The sequence below is a fragment of the Thermobia domestica genome, chromosome 13 (genome assembly GCF_964235325.1).
Source record: "Thermobia domestica chromosome 13, izTheDome1.hap1.1, whole genome shotgun sequence".
Lineage (NCBI taxonomy): Eukaryota > Metazoa > Arthropoda > Insecta > Zygentoma > Lepismatidae > Thermobia > Thermobia domestica.
The window spans coordinates 80,978,177-81,003,162 of record NC_137466.1 but is presented as its reverse complement, the minus strand read 5'-3'; the positions used below and the strand labels follow the sequence as shown (position 1 = coordinate 81,003,162).

Sequence of the window (24,986 nt, the reverse complement as noted above, 5' to 3'; positions counted from 1 at the left end):
AGAACTCCGAGAAAACCCACGCACACGGTGTTTGTCCACCACAAAGTTCACTTGGCGGGGGCTGAGATCGAACCCGGGACCACAAGCACCAGAGGTGAACGCTCTACCACTGAGCCACCGCTGCCCCTAATAAAATAAGTAATAATAAAAACTAAAGAAATAAAATAAGAAAATAAGCATAATTTTCCTTTTAAAAAAGAATTAAGAAACAAAATAAAACAAATCGTACTAAAAAGTAAAGAAAGAAAATAAAAAATTGAAAGCATGAATTTTTCTAAAAATTTAACAAAGTAAAATAAATACTGAGAAGTAAGGTAGGGGGCCCAAATTTCGTCCACGTGCCTAATTTCGTCCCCTTCAGTTTCACGTTGTTGATGGTAGGAGCGCTGTCGGTGCACCAACATTTGTGCAGGGGAAGGCAAGCGGGGGCAGTTGTGAGAGTGTAGCGGTCAAGGACGCGTGTGCTGTTGTTTGACGAGGAAACGTGTGATTTTTGCGAAGGTGAGTTCTTGCAGTGTTGTTCATATTATTCTATTGTATTTGTTGGAAGTATTGGTTTGGTACTGTCCACATGTCAGTGATGTAAGTAGATGACAATAACAATATTTGTATGTGTTTAAGTGTCACAAGGTGTTTTTGTTAGGAAGGTAGGAGGAGCCATGTGAGCGTGAAAGTTGTTCCTAATTTCGTCCCCCTGTATGTTCCGAATTCCGTCCCCTTATTCCCAGGGGACGAAATTAGGAACTCACACATGCATTCAATTTGTTTCAGATGGGTCCCCGGAAACAATGGAATAAAGATGCTATGAGGACTGCGATTGCTGCAGTGCGGAAGAAAGAGTTGGGATACAAAGCAGCCAGTAAGATGTATAATGTTCCTAGGGCGACATTGAAAGACTATGTGAAGAAAGGTGGACATTTAGGTGGAGAAGAGTTAGTAGCGAAGACAATTGGCAGGAAACCAGTGCTGACCCCCGACTTGGAGAGACAACTTATTGAATACTGCATGGTCATGGAGAAGCACTTATACGGTGTAACACTGAAAGATTTAAGACGCATGGCCTATCAACTTGCTATTCGGAACAATATTCCACACCCGTTTTCAGTAGAAAATAAAACAGCTGGACGTAAGTGGATGCGTCTATTCAAAAGACATCCCGAAATCTCAATTCGAAAACCTCAATCTCTGTCACTTACTGGGATTCAAGGATTCACCCCTCAAAGTGTTGAACAGTTTTTTGCGCTGTTAATGTCAGAACTGGAAAAAGTGCAATTTAACCCGGTCAAAATGTTCAACGTTGATGAGACGGGCATTTCGATCGTGCAACACAAAGCTGCGCTAATTGTGGCCATGAAAGGAAAACGCGAGGTGCATAAAGTGTCCTCTGCTGAGCGCGGTTCGTTAATCACTGTGGTGATGTGCATGTCTGCTGCTGGGCAATTTGTGCCCCTCATGATAATTTTCCCAAGACAACTAATGAAAAGTGAACTGATGGATGGGGCACCACCAGGAAGTATCGGAGCGGTTCACCCGTCTGGATGGATAACGGCCGATCTGTTTGAGAAGTGGTTTCAACATTTCTTGTTGATCACAAAACCTTCAAAAGAAGACTCCGTTGTGTTAATTGTACACGGACATTATTCGCATACGCGTAACATCAATGTAATAGATGCTGCTCGCGAACATGGAGTGTCAATAGTTTGCTTGCCTCCTCATTCTACATCAAAACTGCAACCGCTTGATGTTGCTTTCATGTTTCCCTTTAAGACGTATTATGGTCAAGCCATTGAAAGTTGGTTGAGTAACCATCCTGGTCGCACAGTTGGCAATCTTCAGGTAGCTGGTTTGTTCCGTGAAGCATATGAGCGTGCTGCAGTCGTACAAACAGCTGTCAACGGATTTCGCAAAACGGGCATTATTCCATACAATCCGAATATTTTTAGTGAAGCGGATTTTCTTGGCCATCCACAGTCTGACACCAAACATCAGGATGGAACTAATAATCCCGATGATATAATCCGTCCTTCTGACCAAGCATCCACCAGCAAGCAGTGTCAAAACCAGCAGCCAGCAGTTACTCCTCAAAACATTAGGAACATTCCAGTGATCCAACCATCAACATCTACGAGACGAGGTACAGCAACTGTTAACACCAGCTCGCCCCATAAGAGAAAGATTGAAGAAGCTATGGCAAAAAATCGCTCGAGACATTCGAAGACACGTGTTCAACCTACTAGTGCCAAACAAAAGTGCGGGAAACCATCCTTCCGCAAAGCCAAAGAAGACACGACAAGCGACAGTGACTCCAGCTTTAGTGAGGATGATGCTGATGCTCAATGTACAATTTGTGGGGGGAAATATTCTACAGATAGACATGGTGAAACGTGGATCCGCTGCTCGCAATGCCTTACATGGCTTCATGAAGCTTGTTGTGGTGCTGAACGCGGTGCTACATTCGTTTGCCGGGATTGTTTAAATGGTTAAATCCTCATCTTATCCTGATAACCACTTTTTCTATAATTCTATTTGCACTTGTTTTACTTGTATTTTTCTTAGTTCATTTGTTTGTAGTTCGCTTCGTTACACGTAAATGTTAAAAGTACATCATCATAGTCAGCTACACATGTTCACTTTTCTGCCTATTTTTTTGTAACTAGTTAAATAAAACTGCCTATTACGAAAGAAACCTTAACGCTGTACTTTCTTTCGAAATTTTAATGGGGGTCGGAATTAGGACCACGTTTTTGTTTTTGGACAGATTGCAATACTTTTGAAATCATATTGTAAAAATAAAACTAAATGCTGATACACGCAACTCATCTTGGCTACCCAATAAAGGAATAGTCACTATAGATAATGTGCAAGTTTGGCTCTCCTAACCTATATCCTGCAGCCTCAAGGTATGAAAACATGACTAGGGGAAGAAATTTGGGCCCCCTCCCTTAAAGAGATAAAATAAGAAAATTAAAAGCACGATTTTTAATTAAAAAAATTTAACAAACAAAATAAAACAAATCGTACTGAAAAGTAAAGAAATAAAATAAGAAAATTAAAAGCACGATTTTTAATAAAAATTTAACAAACAAAATAAAACAAATTGTACTAAAAAGTAAGGAAATGAAATAAGAAAATTAAAAGCACGATTTTTAATTAAAAAAAATTAACAAACAAAAAATAAAACTAATCGTACTGAAAAGTAAAGAAATAAAATAAGAAAATTAAAACACGATTTTTCAGAAAATTTTACAAACAAATAAAACAAATCGTATTGAAAAGTAAAAAAAAAAAATATTGCTCTTAAGAAAATAACTTTTTTTTTAAAAAAAAAGCTACTGATGCATGTCTAAAAAAAGAAAAGCATGGAGAGTGATCTCATACGCAATCAATTTATTTTTTCAATTTTTATGAAATAAAGTGATTGTATATAAAGAGAGCTTCCTATGGTTTTCCTTTTTAGTCATGCATCAATAATTTTTTAAGAAAAAAGTTATTTAACAAAAAAAACAGAATTTTTTCTTTTAATCCATTTCTTTTATTTTATTTTTTAACCTTTTTTAAAGAAGAAATAACATTTTTTAATTTTTTATTTTAATGGTTTTTATAATTTTATTTGTATTGAAATACAGTTAAAAATAAAAACTCTCAGAAACTGACTACCAAAGTCCTACACACAAAACCAATTGCAATGCGCATCTTTTTATTCAAGGAAATATTTATCTTCCTTTTATATACGATTCTATTTGTAAGAGGATTTGTAGCATATTATGTAAGTTTGAGAGTTTGTCAAAGATTTAAAAAGAATCTTCTGGGTATCGTCGAAAGTTTTGTCTTTCTCGTTTTCCAATCAATAATTGTACCATACAGCCATAAAAAAATTACATGAAAAGAATACATGATTGTATAATTGCAAACTGATTTTTAAAAAATTTTGACAGAATGGTAAATAGTATTATGGTGTGCTAAAAATTTAAGTTAAATTAGCTTAGACTATACTTGAGCCAAACTTTGGAATATGGATGTAGCTCGTCTGAAACCCGTAACACAACCAAATATGAGAACTTCTAAGTTATCATTAAAATAACAATGACGTTTTAGCAATAAAATAAGTATCTTACAAACTTCAGAAACGATTACAATTCACTTCACAGCAACATAAGATTCAAACTACCCAGACAGATTGGTCTCTCTAATTGTAATGACACAAGGCTGAACTATTATAGCTATCCCAACTTAACAAAGATAATCTAAGGTTCTATGATATGCTATCACTTTCCAGTTTGATCTTCAACTCTCTTCATTACAAATCAAATACGGTACTGTTGAAAAGTTTATGAATATCTCAGATTTGAGTGACCATCAACTGTGGATCTATTATTTTTATCACGAGAACTTTATCGTCGAGATTTGAGTGACCATCAACTGTGGATCTATTATTTTTATCACGAGAACTTTATCGTCGTGTATCTGAGGTACTAAAGCCTGTGACAAACATCTTGGCATTTTAAAACGCAAGCTCTGGGGCGAAGTTGCCAAGTGGTAAAGGGGTGTGCCTATGGCCAAGCAGACAAACTATAATGCGATCAGGTGGCAGGGGATAGACGTGAATGTGTACAAAATAAATGTGGCAATGTCGCTGGCCTCTCATTTGCTAGCAGCATTTAAAAGGAACTTGGAGCGCCGCCTTCAAATGCCAAGATGTTTGTCACGCCGTTTATATACGACGCACTATATACGAACTTCTGTGCTCAGTTGTTGTCGAGTAAGAGCGTATATATATAGGCCGTTGCTATTTCAACGAGCAAACATCGGACGTACGAAACCATCGTAAATACTTTTCAAAATATGATACATTTGGCTTTCAAAACGTTAAAATATCAACAAGACATAAGGAACTACAACACGTGTAAAACTTGTTTTCCTTTCAAATTTATGTGACTACATTGGCCCTATATATATATATTATGTTTCAAACAAAACTAATACGTTACTTCACCTTCCTTATTTCTGTTTATAGGTGAACATGTACCGTACGTTTTACAAACGTATGTCCTCATGTGTAAGAGGTTTTGGGAATAAAGGATAAACTTCGCATACGTGTTCAGGACCCAAATATAAGTAAAAGGTGTATCTGCAACTTTGGTTCGAAACGCCTAACTATGGGGATGGCGCAAATTTAAAACAACCACCTTACGAACAATTTTACAATTAAATATACCACATCTCCATAATTAGACATTTCAGACCAATCTCAGGGATAAACTTTTTCTCTTGTGTTGAGGTAGTGATCACGTACCCGAAGTTTATCGGTTTATTCCTCAGACACCCTGTGTATATATAGTTTTCTATTCATTAGTGTTTAGTTCGAATAGTTGAGATCACTTACCGGCTGAATAAAGCGTTATTTCCAAGCTTATTTTAAATCACAGATGTTTTTCTTCCTTGCAGTGTATAAAACGACATTCAAACATTAAACGATATCAGCAAGCTGTTCAGGTAATAATGCAAAAATGTCGTTTGTCTTGTTGATGCCCATAAGAGGATTTTAAAAAATCAATTGAAATGTTATTAATTTCATATTTATTTAAACATACTTTTACTTAATGTGTGTAGCTGAAATACTTAATAAGGACTCTGATTACAAGACATCCATATAATAATAACTCCGTATGAGATGTTATTGTGATCAACAATTTAAACTAAGTGAAATCATTCTCATTGTGGCTCTTGGCAAACAGATTGCCGCACTTTTTATTGTAAATTTGCTCAGAAATTGTTGTTTTATAGTGTATGTTAGTAGAGAAAAGTAAAGAGAGAAAATGTTGTTAAATATATGCAAAATTACAGGCTTGTGAAGTGTTTGTTTCATTTTCTATGATAAAACATTACACTCTAGCCGTCTATACAAAGTGTTGACCTTTGAATCCTTCTTGATGTAGCAAGTAAGGGGAGAGGAAAACGGAGAGAGTGGGAGGAGAAAGAAGATCGACAAGGAAGAAGACTTAAACCAACAAAACTTGAACAAGCTTTCGCTCCCACTCCTGTACTAAGTTCTTACGTTGCCAAAACTTCAACAGCCAGAGGCAAAACAACAAACGGGAACCTCAATATGAAAGTTAAGAGGTTGCTAACTATATATATATATATATATATATATATATATATATATATATGAGAAGCTCTTGTGTACTTAAGACTGAAGTTTTACCGAGTATGAAGCCATAATGATACATATTGGATTGTATGCGCTTACAAGCACAACTACTTTAATATAAGCTTTACAGCGTACACTCTGTGGATGTTTGCGTCAATCTTGTTCCATGTTCCGCCAAGTTTGTAGAGTAACACATATGGTAGAATGAACAAAATTATCTATATCAGTATAGATAATTATCTATAATTAAAGATACAGGCTACTACACTAAATTTTCTCGCTCCAATTTCTTAAAATTAAATGGCTTGCTGCCAATTATTAGCTACTGAAGTATTTAATTATGAAATATTAACAAAATCGCCAAAATATTTTTGAGAAAATCTTTGAAAAACACTCATTCTCAAGTGCAAGCTACATGTTGTTGGTTTTTCAGAATAAATTGCTTATTTCAATTGTACCAGGTAGACTGTTAATGAGTCATTTTTGAGAAAATAGTCCAAAAATAACTTGCCTTAAGAGTAATGTGTGTGCCTCAACTGTACCTCTTCTGTGTTTTTCCCAAAGAAATGACTAATACTATAAGGTTGTTATGACATTACGAAATGCATTGGTTTACGAAATGCAAAACCATTACAGTGATTTTTGGAGAAATTGATGTCTTATTTATTTATTTTCATCTTCCACTAAATTACTTTTATTTCTAGGTAGGATAAAATTCGAACTTTCCGTGGAAAATCCTATAAAATCTTAGAGTTTAAAATTTGTTTCGGGAGTTGCCTTTAGGCAAGTGTACAGACTTCAGGACGGACAAAGCATGCGAACAGATATTCCAAAATCACACCGTGGTAAATCCGTTAAATTCTCGAACTCTATTTGTTTTCGCGTTTCCAATAAATTTCTTCTATCCAATTGTTGTTATGTTTTATGATCATGCAATAGAAGTACTTTTGAAGCCTTAGGTTATTTTAGAAGACACTACTAAGTAATACATTTATTTTTTTTCTTGTTATTATGTTTTTTTAGTATATTCAGTTTCTTTTTTTCTGCCTTAACCAAAGATTTCTATCTTGCTCTATGTTCTTTTTATTATAATTTTTCTCTCTTCAATATCATTTCTTATTTTGTATTACATAATATTTTAAATAATATTTCTTCTTATTTATAAGTATTTTCATATTATATGTAGTAGCCATGGAGTGTATAATTATTAAATAAACTTGTGTTTTCTATAAATATCATTTTAAAACTAACTTTAAACGGTTCCTATTAATTACATTTCAATACCTTATACAGTTATAGTTTTCAGAACATATACTAATAATTTACGAAATGTAAGTTTATTGAAAATGGATAAAATGAGGTCTTACAGCTTAACTCCCACGATTATGCCGTTTAGGCTAAGGAAGACGGATGATTAAGGCAAGTGAATTATGATGAAAGAATTGATGGAATGAGAATGGGGGAAGAAACGGGAGTACCCTGAGAAAGCCACGATTTACGTTTATTGTATAAAAGCCAATCAGTTTATTTTATACAATCCGTTTTTAAAAACGGATTTGTAAAATAAAAAGTATTAGACATGTCCACATTTTATATCTGAGGGTATTGTCTAAAACTTATGAATATTTTTTAACCCTTTCACAATCACTGGAACATATGTGTCCCACAATACATTCTCAGAGGACTCGTGGCAATTTACCGCATGTTATTGCCATGAATCAATGTTCCACTGGCAAAAGGGAGCCTGCTAATGAGTTACAGAATTCTTATAAACATTTCCAAATAGACAGTAGTAGCAGTGAACGTGGGAATAATGGAACAGATGAAAGTGAAGAGCAACTGCTAGTGATAAAGTAGTGATTGCATGTACTGTCATGTGGAAAAGGATGCCCAAATGTAAAATATTTGTAATCATAAGTACGACCCAACTGTTTTTCTGACAATATACGTATCATAATTGAAAATACAAGATGATCCTTCATGTCACTACCACTGGGATATATAGGTCCCACGTAAAAATATAAGTGGGATACATATGTTCCACCCTTTCCACGTCGAAAAACGAAACGGCGGATTTTTTTCATATTTATACGTTTGAAAACAACTTAAAGTAACCGTATATTAATATTTCTCACTCCGAAAACATAATTGGTAGTAAAAGGGTTAAAGGAAAAAAAATACGCAAATATTGTTTTCTATTATTCACTAGAGTGTCTGTTCCATTTGTTGTGTACTTACGTGTTTTGAGTATCACTTCCACCAACGAATTCAGCTCCTTACCCTCCCGGGCTCGATTCCTTCTAAAGGTGTAAAAAACTTTTGGTGTGCTGCTATTTACAGAACCCGCAAAAAAAAAAAAAAAATGCAAAACCTATCTACAGTTGCAAATCGAAATCGAACATCGATGCAAATAAATGAGTTGTGATAACGGTATCACATGCAAAATCGTATTGTCTAGTTCACTACGTTTCTGTTTTTCGAGTAGTTTTTTATTTGTTTTGAAGATATTACAGAAAAAAACTAAAATTAGCGGTAGTTTAATTTCGCTGTAGTGAAGGCCCTTAAGAAGCTTGGTTTACTAACTGGAACTTCTTTATATATTCGCCCTGTCTGTCCATCAGTCCGTCCGTCCAGCTGACAAGAAAAATCTCAATAATCACTTTATGAATCACCATAATTTTGACCAGGATGTAGAGAAGCGTTTCCCAACCGGTGTGCCGCGGCACAGTGATGTGCCGTGAATGGGTCGCTGGTGTGCCGCGGGTAAATCGAAACAAAGTGTTAACTCTATAGCAATTAAATTGCAGAACATAGGGAAAAATGTATATTTGTATTTCCATTACTATAAACCTCTAATATGAATCTACAATTTTAAGTTTCATACCGCGTCACTTTTCTGTACATTTTTAATATTGAAAAAGGTATTTGTTATCATTGTTATGAGGTTATGACCATTATTGCTTCTTTATTGTTCCAGACTATTTCATAACTTCTCGACAAAACAAACATGCATACGAATTACCTACATTTGTGTTTTAAAAGTAAAAGAGATTTGTTTGTTCGTTCGTTATTTAGTGATCTTCCTTGTTAGTAAATGTTTGGATGCAGTTTTCGAAAAGGAAAGCATATTTTTGAAAATCTAAGTCCAATATTTCATTGCAATTGTTTTCTATTTTTAAATTAGAATGAAAAATAAGCATTATAATTTACCATGGTGGAAAATGAGTGATCGAACTTTCTTCTCTGTGAGATCATCACAAAAAAAAAAAAAAGATATCATGGTATTTTATATTTAAATATAATAAAATCTATGAGTGTGCCGCGAGAATTCAAGTTACACCCATAGTGTGCCGCAAGTTGAAAAAGGTTGGAAAACGCTGATGTACAGAGTCAAAAGTTGGATGAGGATTAAGATTTGGATTTTTGGACTTTTATCACCTATGGCCATGTTAACCCGTCACGAGCGAGGGATGACGTCCCTCGGTGATCATATTATTCGAGGAAAGGGAAGGTAGAAAGGATTGGGGAAGGAAGGAAGCGGTCTGGAACCTGTATATTAGGTACCATCTCGGCATTTGCATGGTTGAATGATGGGGAAACCCAAGAAAACCTCACTCAGGATGGCTGGCCTGAAAAAGTTTTTATAGTTTTTCTCGACTAAGTGTCTCCACCAGGAATCGAGCCGGGGAGGGTTAGGAACCGAATTCGTTGGTAAAAGTGATATTCACATCGAGTGTAGAGGGGGGCCATTATGACTTAGTAGTAGAGCTCTTACTTCTCGTGCGTGGGGTCTCCGGTTCGATCCCCCCAAGTAAGTTTTAAATAAACATATGATCATGGATTTTCTCGGGTTACTCTCGTTTTCTCCCACATTTCATTCCACCTATTCTTCCATCATTTACTTGCCTCGTCCCCCTTAGCCTAGAGCAGTGGTGCCCACCCTCCTCATGTCCATGACGCACCCCCTCAGTTGTCTATCCGTAGGTGTTCTTCCATGAAAAACAAATCTTTTCGATTAATTTTTACACCCCCTCAAACATATTTATATAGATTTTTACCCCCCAAATATTTCAATGACGCAGTTTGCGTCATAGCCCCCCCCTTGTGGGCACCCCTGGCCTACAGGACATAATCGTGAAACGTTAAAGCGAAAGATTTCATTTCATTTCATTTTCAAACCAAAATTACTAGAAATCAACCATTTCAAGCTTTAACGTTGATCGCTATGAAGTAAAAAGGATAAAAAAAGAGAGCGAAAATCGGTTTTCTTCAATCAATTCATGGTTCCAAGAATCAACTACTACTTCCGGTTTCAGTATTAATTGAGTAAATAGAACGCTATCCAAACCAAATTCCTTAACATACAGTATGTTGCACACGTAACACTGTTACTTGCTTCTTTTTAAGCAGCTCACATAAGAAAAGGAGCAAATAACTTTTTTTTTTTCCTATATGAATGTAATTCTGCCTTTTCTTTTGTGTAACATGATAGCAAATCACTTAACATAAAATAACCACATATACCTTTATGGAGCCCCTTTTAATAATCCATAACAACCTTTTTATTTTCTTTGCAGGTTGGGACAAGTGGTCAGAGTGGTCTGCCTGCACAGCATCCTGCGGAGAAGGTTTACAAGAAAGGAAACGATATTGTCATGAGCCTGGCAACAGTTGCCATGGCTACAACGTCGAAAGAAGACGCTGTAACATGTTTCCTTGCAAAGGTAAGTAATACTAGTAGTAGTAGTAGTAATACAAGGATAAAGGGGAAAAAATAGTGATAAGGGTGACAAGCAAGAGGGAAAGTGCACAAACTGAACAGAGAGAACAAGCAAGAGCATCGTGTTCGTATCTTCTCTCTCTCTCTCTTTCTTTCTCTTTTCTTTGTATCTTTCTTTATTGCATTATCCAAGAACAGTATGAAATTTTCGCTCGCTTCCACTTTATCCTCCGGGTTTTCAGTGTTACAATCTCTTAAGTTACAAATTTGAATATAAGTTATATGGGATATATATATAAGGAGAGAGTGAGGGAGGAGACGATTCATCATGTTGAAAGAACGCAACGCGCTTACTCTCTCGTTACGCACACATTTATACAACAGTACAGGAATGTTCGCTTTCAGAGAGCTGTAATTATTGTACACAGTAATAATTGTTAAAGGTGGCTTTTCTTTGGTATTGCGGTATTATGATGGAATTTAATTTGGGTTAAGCTTAATGGGGACCAGGTGCCTATATGTAGGAGGAACTTTCTTGCCAACCATTTGTTGTACGCTGTGCCTGTTGAATATATATAAATGATTGTGACGTGACAATGTAACCCTGAATGAATTGTTACTGCTGTGTGTGTGTGTGTTTATATGTGTGAGTGTGAGTGAGTGAGTGAGTGAGTGAGTGAAGTGAAGTATGGAGTTCTTTCTCGTTTCTCTCTCTTGAAATATAACATAGTAGCTAGGATTGAGTGTGGTTCATCTTCTGCAAAAGAGAGAGAGAAAAAAGAAAGCTACCAGCCAAAAATTTAATTATGTAAATTTTAGAAGACTCATCTACGACAGAAAGAATAAAGTAAAGCGTATTTTGAGATTAATTTTATCTTAGTAAAGAATTTATACAAGTAATAACTATAAAAATTATGTAAAACAGTATTCGATACATGCAAATTACTCTATTACACGAGAAAGGCTCGTTGATAGGAACATATTTATCGAAGCGGATGTAATCCGGCTGCTATACTATTCTAGTTAGGCAAAGACTTGTCTGTCTGTTTGTCTGTTTACCCCAGGATTTCTTACCGCTCATGACAATGATAAAAGTTACCACGCTACGATAAATTTCTAATTGTGCTTTTCATACAAATTTGAGGACGTTAAATCTAATGAAACTATTTTTAAGTACATGCGTCCATAGGATAACGATAAAAGTGGGATATTTGTATCAGGTAGTCTAAAAACTATTGAGCCTTTTTGTGCACGAGATGGCACTAGTGTCTCCTAAATCTCAGAGTGTGTGAATCGCAGCGGGTCATACTTAATGTCACTTGAGAGATAACTAAAGCTAGTCATAATCTTCCTCCTCAATTTTTTCATTTGTTCTTCCATACAACGTTTTCTTCAGAATTCGAAGCAGAATTTTTGCTGCATGAGATATGAGATTAATAATACTGTAATCATCATATCTCTTTGCGTTCGATTTCTTAGCCATCGGAATCATGATCGTCGTCAGGAAGTTTTTTGGCCACTGTCCTGTTTCATAAATTTCATTGCACTGTCGGAACAATACTTTCTTGCCCTTGTCTCCCATATTCTTAATGAATTTCATTGGTATATTATCTATCCCGGTTGCCTTCCCATTCCTGATCTCGAATATAGCCTTTTCAAACTCATCCCTAAGAATATTAAACCCTTTATCATCCTCGCCTACTTCATTTTCTACTTCAACATCTAGGCCACATGGTCTATTCCTACTTTCATATAAATCGTCAAAATGTAAATGTGCGAAAAAGGTGGGGATTCTTATAATCAAACGTTACAACTATTAACTGGTTCTTTTTATATAAATTGAGCCATTAAATAACACACACTCCGTTTTTGTATTAATTCCATTTATTTATTTTGTTGTTCTGACAACCTCCTATCAACAATCATATTATTTAAAACATATAAATATCTCCTTTTTTATATATCGATATTATATCTAACTTTCTTCTTTTTCTTCTTCGAATAATCTAACCAGTCTAGTACATATATAAAATACTTTACGCCCAAAATTTACAAGTAATAAAAATTTACAAGTAGTAACAATATACAAATATACAACATACCGTTGTATATTATGGCACCCGACGGACTTTTCTTTTTATTCGTTTATTCAATAAAAAGAAAAAGAATTCTGGACTGTTTACCTTTACATGTTGATCATTCGAGTTTTCGAATGCTCCTCGTATACTTGAAAATTACAATTCATATAAATACACATATATATCATATTTAATTTTATAACAATATTATTATCATATTTATTTTAAATTTTATCATCATCTTCATTTATTTATACATTTCAATGACGACAAGGCACATTCGAAATTTGATTTGCTAGTTATTTAAGTCCTTTTTCGGGTCCATAAAATGCTTGTTACAAATTATTAATTATTTATTTAGGCATCATGAAGAAGATTTTGAAAAAGATGTATATGATATTCATATACTTGTTCTTTGAACACAAAACGATCGAATATAAGATATAGTTAAACAAAATATAGATTAAGATTGAAATATGATAATAATCAGAACATAACATAATAATTAATGTCTTATTAACCTCATAACATGAACAATGTGATTGATAATGCATTTTTGGCAATCATAGGAAAACACATAAATAGTATGAAACACAAATATCAAAGAAAACACATAGCATTGAGACATATGTGGCCATATTAAGAATCAATTTGATATATCCTTTCGGACGTCCCTACATTAGGTTAAGTTACATGACCAATGAATTTGTTTAGGTTGCATTGAAAATCATAAACCGGAATACAGTCTTGCGCGTTGTTTATATCTACAGTTCTTTGTTTCTTAATTTGAGAATTTTCGTCATCTGTGGGATTTCTACGAAGTCTCCATCGAACGTGATTAGGTCTAATGCTTACATACTTCTTAGGTAAACGTAATCGTACTACACTAGGATTAGGTTGAGTCACACAATCACATTTACCGTCACTACTAAGGTTAGGTTCGGTTATCTTACCGGTAACACCAGTTCAGTTCTTCTTCGTTTCACGGGAGGTGAAATATCGTGCCTCCTAATGGATCTGTAATTGTCCTTTACATGACATCCACGGTAGTCTGTCCTGCCATGGTTTCTGTTTCTTCAAGAGTTAGGCTCGGTTACATTACCGGTACATATGGATTTAACATCACCTTTTACATTGGGATCACACTTTAGTCTCACATGGACACTTCGAACTTGGTTTCTAAGGTTAGTTTGATTCAAGTTAGCACTGTATTGTACCATTGATGGGTTTTCAAAACTTTGCAATATTATGCTTAGAATATTAAAGTCAATGCACTGCATCACATTCTGTGAAAACATAATCGGATTGCTCACTATTATCATATTGATCTTGTCATTAAGTGCACAGTTCAACAGATTCAATTCAATCGACCAATCAACACAAGCACTAATAGGAACACACGTTTTCTTTCTGCATTTCACGAATATTGAAATCAACTTACCTCCTGCTACATGAACCACAGGATTAGTATCATGTTGAATATATTGTGAATACAAGCAATCAATCGCATTCACTAGACGAAAACGGTCGTACCTTTTCACACTTTGATGCATACCGACATCACCATTACCCGCAGCATCCATAAGACAATCAAAAGTATGCGACTAAAAGGAAAAGTTAGGATAGTCTGTTTCAACCAATACGGAAGTATGCTTTTGTGAAAACTCCGTAAATTCTACTGATGTAGATTCAAAGTTTGCTTGTTCTGTGGTTTCTATAACGTCTACAGAGTCCTGGACCTCATCAACTGTGTCCTGAACTTCTGTACATCTCTGTACTATCTTTTCCCTATCTTCATCGTAACGTCCCAATTTGGCAGCAATTTGTTGATTCATCTGTTGTAATTGCTATAGTATGCCATCATTATGTTGCTGCAACTGCTCTAATCTTTCGTCAAAATGCTGATCTTGCTGATTCACCTTCTGATCCAGTTTTTCCAGTTGCTGATTCACCTTTTCAAACTGTTCATGAGCTTGGTCCTTAATCTTCTCAAACTGCTCATCAATACGTCGAGCTTGGTCCTTGATTTGTCGTGATACTTCTTTTAAGGCTTCCAACATGTTGTCTAATGAATTTATTACTTGATTGACAATCGTTCCACTATCAGTAACATTCATAGTGTTCCTATGTATAATCCGGCCACTTCTCAAAAAAGTATAATTAATATATGGCTCAATATTGATCATTTTTTACTACACTTGCAAAACGATACAATTACTCCCGGGGTTTCGGCACCATATACAACGATTCAATTTTTCCTTCCTTCCCGGGTTCTGGCACCATATACAACGATTCACTGGTTCCTTTTATATAAATTGAGCCATTAAATAACACACACTCCGTTTTTGTATTAATTCCATTTATTTATTTTGTTGTCCTGACAACCTCCTATCGACAATCATATTATTTAAAACATGTGGATATCTCTTATATATATATATATATATATATATATATATATATATATATATATATATATATATATATATATATATATATCGATATTATATCTAACTTCCTTCTTTTTCTTCTTTTTCTTCTTTTTCTTCTTCGAATAATCTAACCAGTCTAGTACATATATAAAATACTTTACATCCAAAATTTACAAGTAATAAAAATTTACAAGTAGTAACAATATACAAATATACAACGTACCGTTGTAACGTAAGGTATTGCGCCGCGCCATGAAGATTAATGAACTTTTCGCAAAACTGCGTACATATTACAATTCGTAAATTCTGCACAGAACTGTGAAGAAATTTGCGTTGTTTATGGGCAAGATACGTTATCAAAAGTAACTGCCAAAATATGAATCAGTCGTTTTCGTTCTGGAAATTTCAATAACCAAAATGGTCCTCGCAGTGGGCAACCAATCTTAGCAAAGGTGGATGATATTCTTTCAAAAGTTGAACAAGATCAACATGTAAAAAATCATGATATTACCAATGATGTAAACATTCATCACTAAACAGTGTTAAAATATTTGGAGAAAGCTAGCTAAGGAAGAAAACTCGACATTTGGGTGCTACATGATCTGACTCTAAAACGTTTATTCCATCGAATTTCTATTTTCAAATCTCTACTGAAACGTAACAAACTCGAGTCATTTTTGAAGCGGTTGATCACGGGTAATGAAAAGTGGATAACCTGCATCAATATGCAAAAAAAAAAAAAAAAAAAAAAAAAAAAAAAGATCGTGGTCCAAGAGAGAAAAGGCTCTACAGTCTTGACAAAGCCCACATTCACGCCCAGGAAGGTAATGGCGTGCGTCTGATGGGATTGGAAGTTACTTGGGTAGTTCGAGCTGCTGCCACCGGGAAGAACAATAGACTCGGAACTGTACATACTGTCGACAATTAGCGCTATTGTACACTCATGTCCAAAATGATTATCGCATATCTATAACTGTCTTCTTGTAAGAATATAATTTGATAATTATTTTGCAGGGTACTTTTAATACTGATACTATGTGTATAATCGGTAAATGTGTATTTGTGGTGAATTTCATAGGAAAAGAATTATAAATACAAAAAGTAGAATGAGTAAAACACAATGTTGCTAAATGGATAAAAAAGTTTTATTTTCGTTTTATTGTTCTCATTTATTGCTCTCTTGACATGAAATTTACCACATACATGTATTTGCCAATTATACACATACTAACATTATAGGAAATACCGGGCGAATTCGTTGTCAATTATATTCCTACGTATTTATAAACGTGCGACAATAATTTTGAACATGATTGTACCTACCAATTAGAAGAAATGGCCTTAACTGGTGAAGAGAAAGGGAACGCCAGAGCGCATATATCGTTAACGACCCGTCAAAAATCAAAGGGAACTTGGCCTGCAATGCATCCACTGTATAGCCTGAAGTTGGCATCGTCAGACTGTTATTTGTTTCGATCTCTACGGCATTCCCTAGACGATGTTAGGTAAGTTTCAAATGAAGCCTGGAAAAACCACGTGTCACAGTTGTTTGACCAGCAATCATAAAAGCTCTATAGTGACGGACTCATGGTATAGCCGTAAAAATGAACAGAATTATGCATGTGTGATTTCATAGTTTAATTTTTCCAATCACAATAAATGTATTCTCAATTTTGACCCCCAAAAGCTCAATATTTTTTATACAATTTGATATTTATTTATATTCTAAATTTGAGGTCATTTTTGTCGTGACATCATAGACGATTATGGTTTAAAATAATTCAATTGGATTCGGCGTCCTCAAATTAGTATAAAAAGAGCAGTTAGAAATATACCCAAGTGTGAACGTTTTTTTAACCATTGGTATGAGTGGTAATCCTTTGTCTGACTTTAATTGAAATAGTTTGGCATCAGTCAAGAATATGGGAGTAAAAGGGAGAGATCAACTCTCAATTGGAAATTTCCTTATATAGTTAATGTAGAAAGAAAATAATTTCCCGCAGTATGTAAAAACTATATATACAGGATTTAAGTTAACTCAACTGAAAAACTTCGGGGCATGATTCTACAACAAAACAAGGAAAAGAAGTCCAAATAAATATAGGTCAAAATCGGCAGCGTTTTCCAGCAGGAGCCTTGTGAAAAACTACTTCATACCTTCTTCTAATTGCAATAACTGCCGAACAAATACAGGTATTGACGTCGGGTCAAAAGACTGCAAAATAATAAACAAAAGTCACACTCGATGAAAACAATGGCGCGAAGATGATGGAAAAAATGAAATCTTAAGTTTTACGTCCCACGGTTATGCCGGTTAGGCTAAAGAAGACGGTGATGATGAGTGATGAATGAAATGGTGGAATGAAGAAAGTGGGAGGAAACGGGAGAACCCCGAGAAAACCCACGCACACGGTGTTTGTCCACCACGCGAAGATGATGGAGCAGCACGAACTGCGCAAACGGACTTTGCATAGAAAGAAGAGGAGTCACCAAATTGGATGTGGTAGAAGTAGTGAAATTGAAAAACACGTGCGTAAACTGACGTTGTTTGGGATATATTTGGATTTAAGTTATTTTGTATATGGTCAGCACATTCGGCTTTCATTATCTTTATTTCTGGAAAAATATTATAACTAAAATTACTTTTTCTTTAGAAATAAAATACTAATCTTTGGTTCTAAACAAAATATAGAACATCGTTTAAAATGTCACTATGCAATTACATTTTTTTTTTTTACATAAAGAAAGGGAAAAAATGAATACTTTTATACTTGAAAATATAGAAGATAATGTGACAAACACTATGAACAATTTTGTTATAATTTAAGCAATGGTTTATACTAAAATAAACCACAGTGAGGTGCAAGATATCGGAAGTTGGCAGAAATATTTTTTGCTTATATGCTGAAGCACAAGTTTTTTGAATAGATACGGGACACTTCACCTTGAAATATACATATTAAATTTGATTCTCGACAGAATCTGAAATATGTTAAGAACTTTAAGCCTTTAAGAACACTCCACAAGTTTAACATCCCGTGACTATAAAATTGGCGTTGCAAACTGACTAAAGTAGGGGTAAATCTAGGGAACGAGTACCTGAACCAACTCCTGTTTTTCCATTTGTTTATAAATCAACATAACGAATTACATTGTTACCACATGTCGGATTTTAGATCAAAACATATTTTTCCTTTGCATATTGTTTCAGAAAGAACAAGTAACGTCAACATTTCATTAGCAACTGATCAACTTTAATAATGCCTAAACTAGCTTACTTTGCTTGTTAGAACTTATTTTTGGTTGAAACTCCTACATCAAACTTTATTTAAACAGGTTTTCAAATATTTCTAAAGGTTTTACAGAATGTTTGTTGTTATGCTGAAATGTTTACTCTGTTTCAATACGAATAAAATTTTGTTACTATGTATGAAGAAAATATGCTGCAAAGCCCCTTCTAGAATATCTGCTATTAGTTCTGTAGTTAGAACAGATGTGACAACGTCCTGTTCAGCAGTAAGGCTATATGAAACGTGGACCTACAGCTTAACGTGGGATTGGAACCACATGAGCTTCTGCCTAGAATTGAGCTCTGTTTTTAGAAAAAAGTATCTGACCACAGTCAGTTCTTTCCCGTTGGGGTTAGAACAAACGTTCTATTATACTTGGTATTGGGAAGCACTGATGAAACTGGTTACAAATTTCTTGACCTAGAAGCAGTCAGACCTATGATCCTGTATGAATCAAACAGACTTGGAGACGACAAAACATCATCATACACATGGAAAATTTTACGGGTGCACTGAAAGATAGTTATAAGGTCTATAAGAGTATAAACGCGTGAGAATTAAAGAAAAGATAAGTTATATAATTTTCGTATAAGGGATTGTCAAAATTTAATTATGTGAGCCAGTAAAAGTTGTCATGTATAATATAAGCGATACCGCTGAGTCCAAACAGTGTTTCATTAAATGTTTTTGCGTAGTATGTTCAAAACTGCTGCATCACTTTTCACGATAAGAAGACGAATAAACGTAAAATTATATTTGAAATGGTCAAGAATTGGTAGATTAAGAAATGTCACATCAAGAATAAAAGATGTGAATATTCGAGTTCGAAAATTGGAAATCATTAATCCTATAAAGTGATGTCTAGAGCTGACAATTCGGTTACTTCCGGGCCATCAGGTTTGTCCGGATGGCGCGGTTTGTTTGGAACACCGAATTTACCCGAGTGAGAACGAGTCTGAAAAGTAATCACCGTCTCGTGTGACGTGAATAAAAGTCATGACCAAAGTTATCCAAGTTGCACTAGGGCTAGTAGCAAATAATTTACAAAGAAATTGTAACGATTAACTTCTTATTTATGTTATATTTTACACGTTACATTCAGCCCACAGTCCGAATTGTAATATAAGTCAACACGTTTAATAATACAAGAATCAGATACGACACCTTGTAACAACATTACCTTTTCATTTTCAAAACCTTCTTGAAAATTATTACTCTGTTGTCATAGCAACCAAACAAAATAGCTATCTTCTTTTTAACAACTCACATTATCTGATTATCAATATAAAATCAACAACATATTATATTATTTTCTTCTTCTTATCAAAATAATTGTGCACTTTTTAGCGCCGTTGCCCAAAAACACTACAAGAAAATTGAAGTAATTTATCGCATAGATATACAATATCGTTGTAAAATAAGGGTGTACGATATCAATAGCAAAGAGATTTTTGCAAGTTAAGCAATCTAAACATGATATTGTGTTTACTCAGTTTAATTTTCTCTTTTTGTCAGAAGATCTTTTCAAGTTAGATGCTAATATGAATTATTACATGAACAATTTTCAGTATTGAAAAGATGCTGAGGAAATGTTCAATTAAATTTGAGAAAGTTTAGAAAAAGATAAAAATAAAAGATAAAAGAAAACTTGTTTAGAAGATATGAGATATGAGAAAAGATTATCATGCAAAAAAGGTTGGTGTCAGAGTTTCGTAAGCTATTGACAAATAATGGCTGTAGAGGAAGGAAAATCTCTTTAGAAATGAAACTGAACAATGTTTCAGAATTCATGCTTAATTTGCCATTAGTGTAACATTATGTTCAGCGTAAAATAAATCTTACTGACAAAAATCACAGCCGTTGGTAATTAACATGAAAAATGTTGTTATGAATGTTCACTACATCAAACATAACTCATTTTTTATATTAATAAATAACTTACGCATACAGGACAGCACCGATACTATTAAGCAATATATATATATGATACAAATGAAAAGGACGTTGTCTTCATAACAAAAAATGGCTGAATAGTTTGAAATGCATTTTTAACATAGTTATTACCTACCTCGAAATGGGTTGTTTTCATGTCATTTTTATTAAAATTAGTATCTTAATGGAAGAGAAAGGGTTTAAAGTATGTGCTAAAAATGAGTATTTCATGTTAAAGAGATGAAACTTAGTATATAAAATCCTCATTGGAAACAAGTGAGCAAGTGTCCAAATGTTTTAGAAATTGCGCTTTTAAGGGAGTGATAGCGGCAATTTCTGTAACTTTTGCTCAATATTTAAGAATGATGATATCCAGATTGTATGTCTTGTCATCACAGCAAAACGGATGAATCGCTTGAAATGAATTTTTTTTAACATAGTGAATTTAGGACTTGGGTTCAGTCAGGCTTTCATCATGTTACTACGTTCATTAACATGTACCGGTATATCATAAGAGGAAGAGATGTTTAGAATTTATGCCGAAAATAGAGCATCTCTTGGGCCCCTTATGTAAGAAAAGTAAAACTAGGTATGTTTTTTTTTTTTTTAAAAAAAAAAAAAGACGTGAGCACTTTCTCAATTGCATTCAAATAATTTGCTTTTAAGGGGAAGAGATTGAAAGTTCCAAATACTTGTACAATATATAAAAGTGACATTCAAATTGTCTGTTTTATAATCATGAGAAAATGGTTGAACAGTTTGAAATGAATGTTTAAATATATTTAGTACTTTTTAGAAAATATTTAGATTATATTATTTTAGAAAAACAAGAAAATCTAACAAGATAAAATCAGTTCTAAAACTATAATATTATATTAAATAGCTGTTCCTTCGAAAAAAAAGAAAAATAGTATACTAGATGAAGATTGGAACATGAATCAGTTGACTGGTAGTATAACGAAATACTTTGGATAGTTTAATAATTACCTGCACCTTAGGTAGAAAGTGCTCATACACAAGCACTATACCTAATATAATGTTAGTGTAAAAATAACAAAAGAAGAATGTTTTTAATATATGTAAAAAATATATATTATGGGATATTATTATGTAAATGGTTGCTATGTAATTGTTTATGGATACCTAATCATCATGTCTGTGTGCATGACAGTTTGAATGAAAATATATTATAAAGTGTATCAACTAATAAACCATTTAGTACCGTTCATCGACTTTATAATTCTTATAGAAAAGGTGAGAATAATAGTATATATAATTATTAAAGATATTTTTACATGCAAATGATTACTACCACTCGAGATTCATATATCATCGATCGAACCAGGTTGACGACTACCCTTGATGAGTCGTTGTAAAAATTTTGGTTTACCTCACCCGGGATTTGCTGTAATTTCATATCCCGAAGCAAAGTAAGGGTGAATTTACTTTTGTAATAAGGTTAATGAATACAAATTTCACAAGACTTAGGAGTGGTAGGATAATTATAAGAAAAATGAACGGTGAAGCAATGGAGAATGAATCCAATAATAGTGACAACGGTGAACATAGTGTAGCACCAGGAATGACATCAGAAGACCGAATCTTGCTAGCCTTACAGCGACAATTGATTCAGATGTCTACCGAGTTAAAGCAGACGATAGAACAGAAGTCCGAAGAATCTAACAAGCAATACGAGGAGTTAAAGCAGACGATAGAGCATAAGTCCGAAGAATCTAACAAGCAATATGAGGAATTAAGTAGACGAATGGAACAGAAGTCAGATGAAACGAAACAGTCAATTGTCCAGGCGATGAATGACATCACTTCGCAGTTCGAGGAAAAGTTAAAAAGAATATCCGAGGATTGTCAGGATAAGCACGACCACCAAATCCAAGAAATCAATGGTGTAAAAAAGGATTTAGAAGTAATAGAATCTTCTGTTCAACAGCAAAAGATTCAGGTCATCAATAATTCTAACAACATACGTGCAAATACGCAATTGATAGCTACTCTACAGGAAGAAATTAGGACGCTACAGGTTAAGGACAACACCTACCACAATAATATGGGTAGTGATCGCTTGGAGTTTCCCCACTCACCAGAGATGACTTCGCCTTCACCTGTGTCTGATGAGGATATTATCTTGGAAGAAATTCATCCGAAGAGTACAGATGGGCGAAAAATGGATGGTGCAACGACACATCACGTCATGGATAGGAATTGTCACCCAATAAGTACACGGAATGATAAAAGAAAGGTAAAGTTAAGTGTTAAGATGAGTGAAATACGGGCTATGAGTAAATTCAGTGGTAAATGTAATGAGAACGCTACTTCTTTCCTGGAAAAATTTCAGGACGAATGCAATATAATGTGTATAGATAGATCACAATATATGAAACTAATCCCTCATTTATTACTCCCACCATGTTCTTTATGGTTTAAAGCAGTACGTGATCACATCAATACATACGAGGAATTCAAAGTGGCACTGATCGCAAATTATGAAAATTACTTTTTGCTTGCAAATCGAGATGCCACCATTAGAAATCAACATTTCAATCCTCGTTTGCACAAATCTGTTGTAGAGTTTGTTGTAAATACATATAACGAATTAAAAGTCGTTAATCCCTTGCAATCGGAATCTAGAATAATAGCATCGATTCGAAATTTGCTCCCATTTAAGTTACAACAGATCTTGTTTTCTACACAGTGTATGAGTTTCAACCATTTATTAATGCTTGTCCAATGCTATGAAACTCAATACCATGCTTTGAATCAACAAGTAGGAGTGGGTAAAAATAAGAATAATTCAGATCATTTTGTACCTGTGCGGAATCTAAATATCAGAAGTGTGAACGATACGGAACACAACCTAAGCCGAGTAAATTCTAGCAATCAAAACGAGCAAAATAGGCAAAGTTATGTAGGGAATCAGCTTAACCTGATTAATCGTGGTAATCCTGATGTCAGATCACCCAACAGAAGTAGACATAAAAACAATCGGAATATAGGGCGAAATTACAGGAATACAACAAGCTACATGGATAGACGTAATTGGAGGTCAAGAGATGGCACTTCGTATCAAAATCAGAATCACGATGAAATACATGTACAACATATTGTGGAACCTAATCATGATTGTGCAGTACAATGTACTTTATTAGAATCATATGCAAGTATGAATGTAACCTGATTACCGTTAATGAAATTAGGTTAAACCCATATCAGTTATAGATTCTTGTAAACTTTTATTTTTAAGTTTATATGTTAATATCAATAATGAAAACAATTCTTATAACTTCGCTATACAGGCAATATGAGGAATTATAATTCGATTCATAATTGATTAAAAGCAAAGGTTATTTATATTAGATTGATTTGTGTTGAAAACTTAATTGTCAAAGATTATGTTAAGAATAAGGTCCATTTTTATTAAGCTCATTATTCGACGACTGTTTTTATGAGCTATCCTATATGTTATTCGAACAAGATTCTTCTTTATTATGACATCTTAGTGCTACGATGTATACATTAAAATACACCATCTAACTTATTTGTTATTCAATGTGCCCTGAAAGATCAAACATTATTTGTAACATCACCGTTTTAATAATGATTGAAACTATTAATCATGGTAATTTGTGTTTCACCCTCGTTAATTATATTAATAAGCGTCGACGTTTTTAATAATAAAGGATAAATATTAATGTAATAAAAGATAAATGATAATGGAATAAAAGATTTATTGTGAATGTATTTATACGAATGAAAATAAATAATATTATATATACGAGGGTTGATCAAAATGTAACGGATGTAATCAATGGAATATCATTATTGTAAACGGACCAGTGGTTCTTGAAGATAAAAGCCAAGCTCGCTTATGACTTTTATATTCAGTCCAATTGTCGGGCGACATTTTATATAACGAAATACTTTGGATAGTTTAATAATTACCTGCACCTTAGGTAGAAAGTGCTCATACACAAGCACTATACCTAATATAATGTTAGTGTAAAAATAACAAAAGAAGAATGTTTTTAATATATGTAAAAAATATATATTATGGGATATTATTATGTAAATGGTTGCTATGTAATTGTTTATGGATACCTAATCATCATGTCTGTGTGCATGACAGTTTGAATGAAAATATATTATAAAGTGTATCAACTAATAAACCATTTAGTACCGTTCATCGACTTTATAATTCTTATAGAAAAGGTGAGAATAATAGTATATATAATTATTAAAGATATTTTTACATGCAAATGATTACTACCACTCGAGATTCATATATCATCGATCGAACCAGGTTGACGACTACCCTTGATGAGTCGTTGTAGTAGGTAATAACGTTACTCACTGCTCCAAAAATTCACG

The 24,986-nt window shown here is 34.0% G+C and overlaps 1 protein-coding gene across 1 annotated transcript in view; it reads left to right on the top strand.

Annotated features, from left to right (window-relative positions):
- Window positions 1-10,679: 10,679 nt before the first annotated feature.
- The window catches only part of LOC145667652 (uncharacterized), a 388,129-nt gene continuing 373,822 nt past the window's right edge, over window positions 10,680-24,986 (top strand). The window contains exon 1 of the mRNA XM_081735111.1: window positions 10,680-10,875. Within this exon, the coding sequence (XP_081591237.1) occupies window positions 10,680-10,875 (196 nt within the window). The remainder of the gene's footprint in view (window positions 10,876-24,986) is intronic.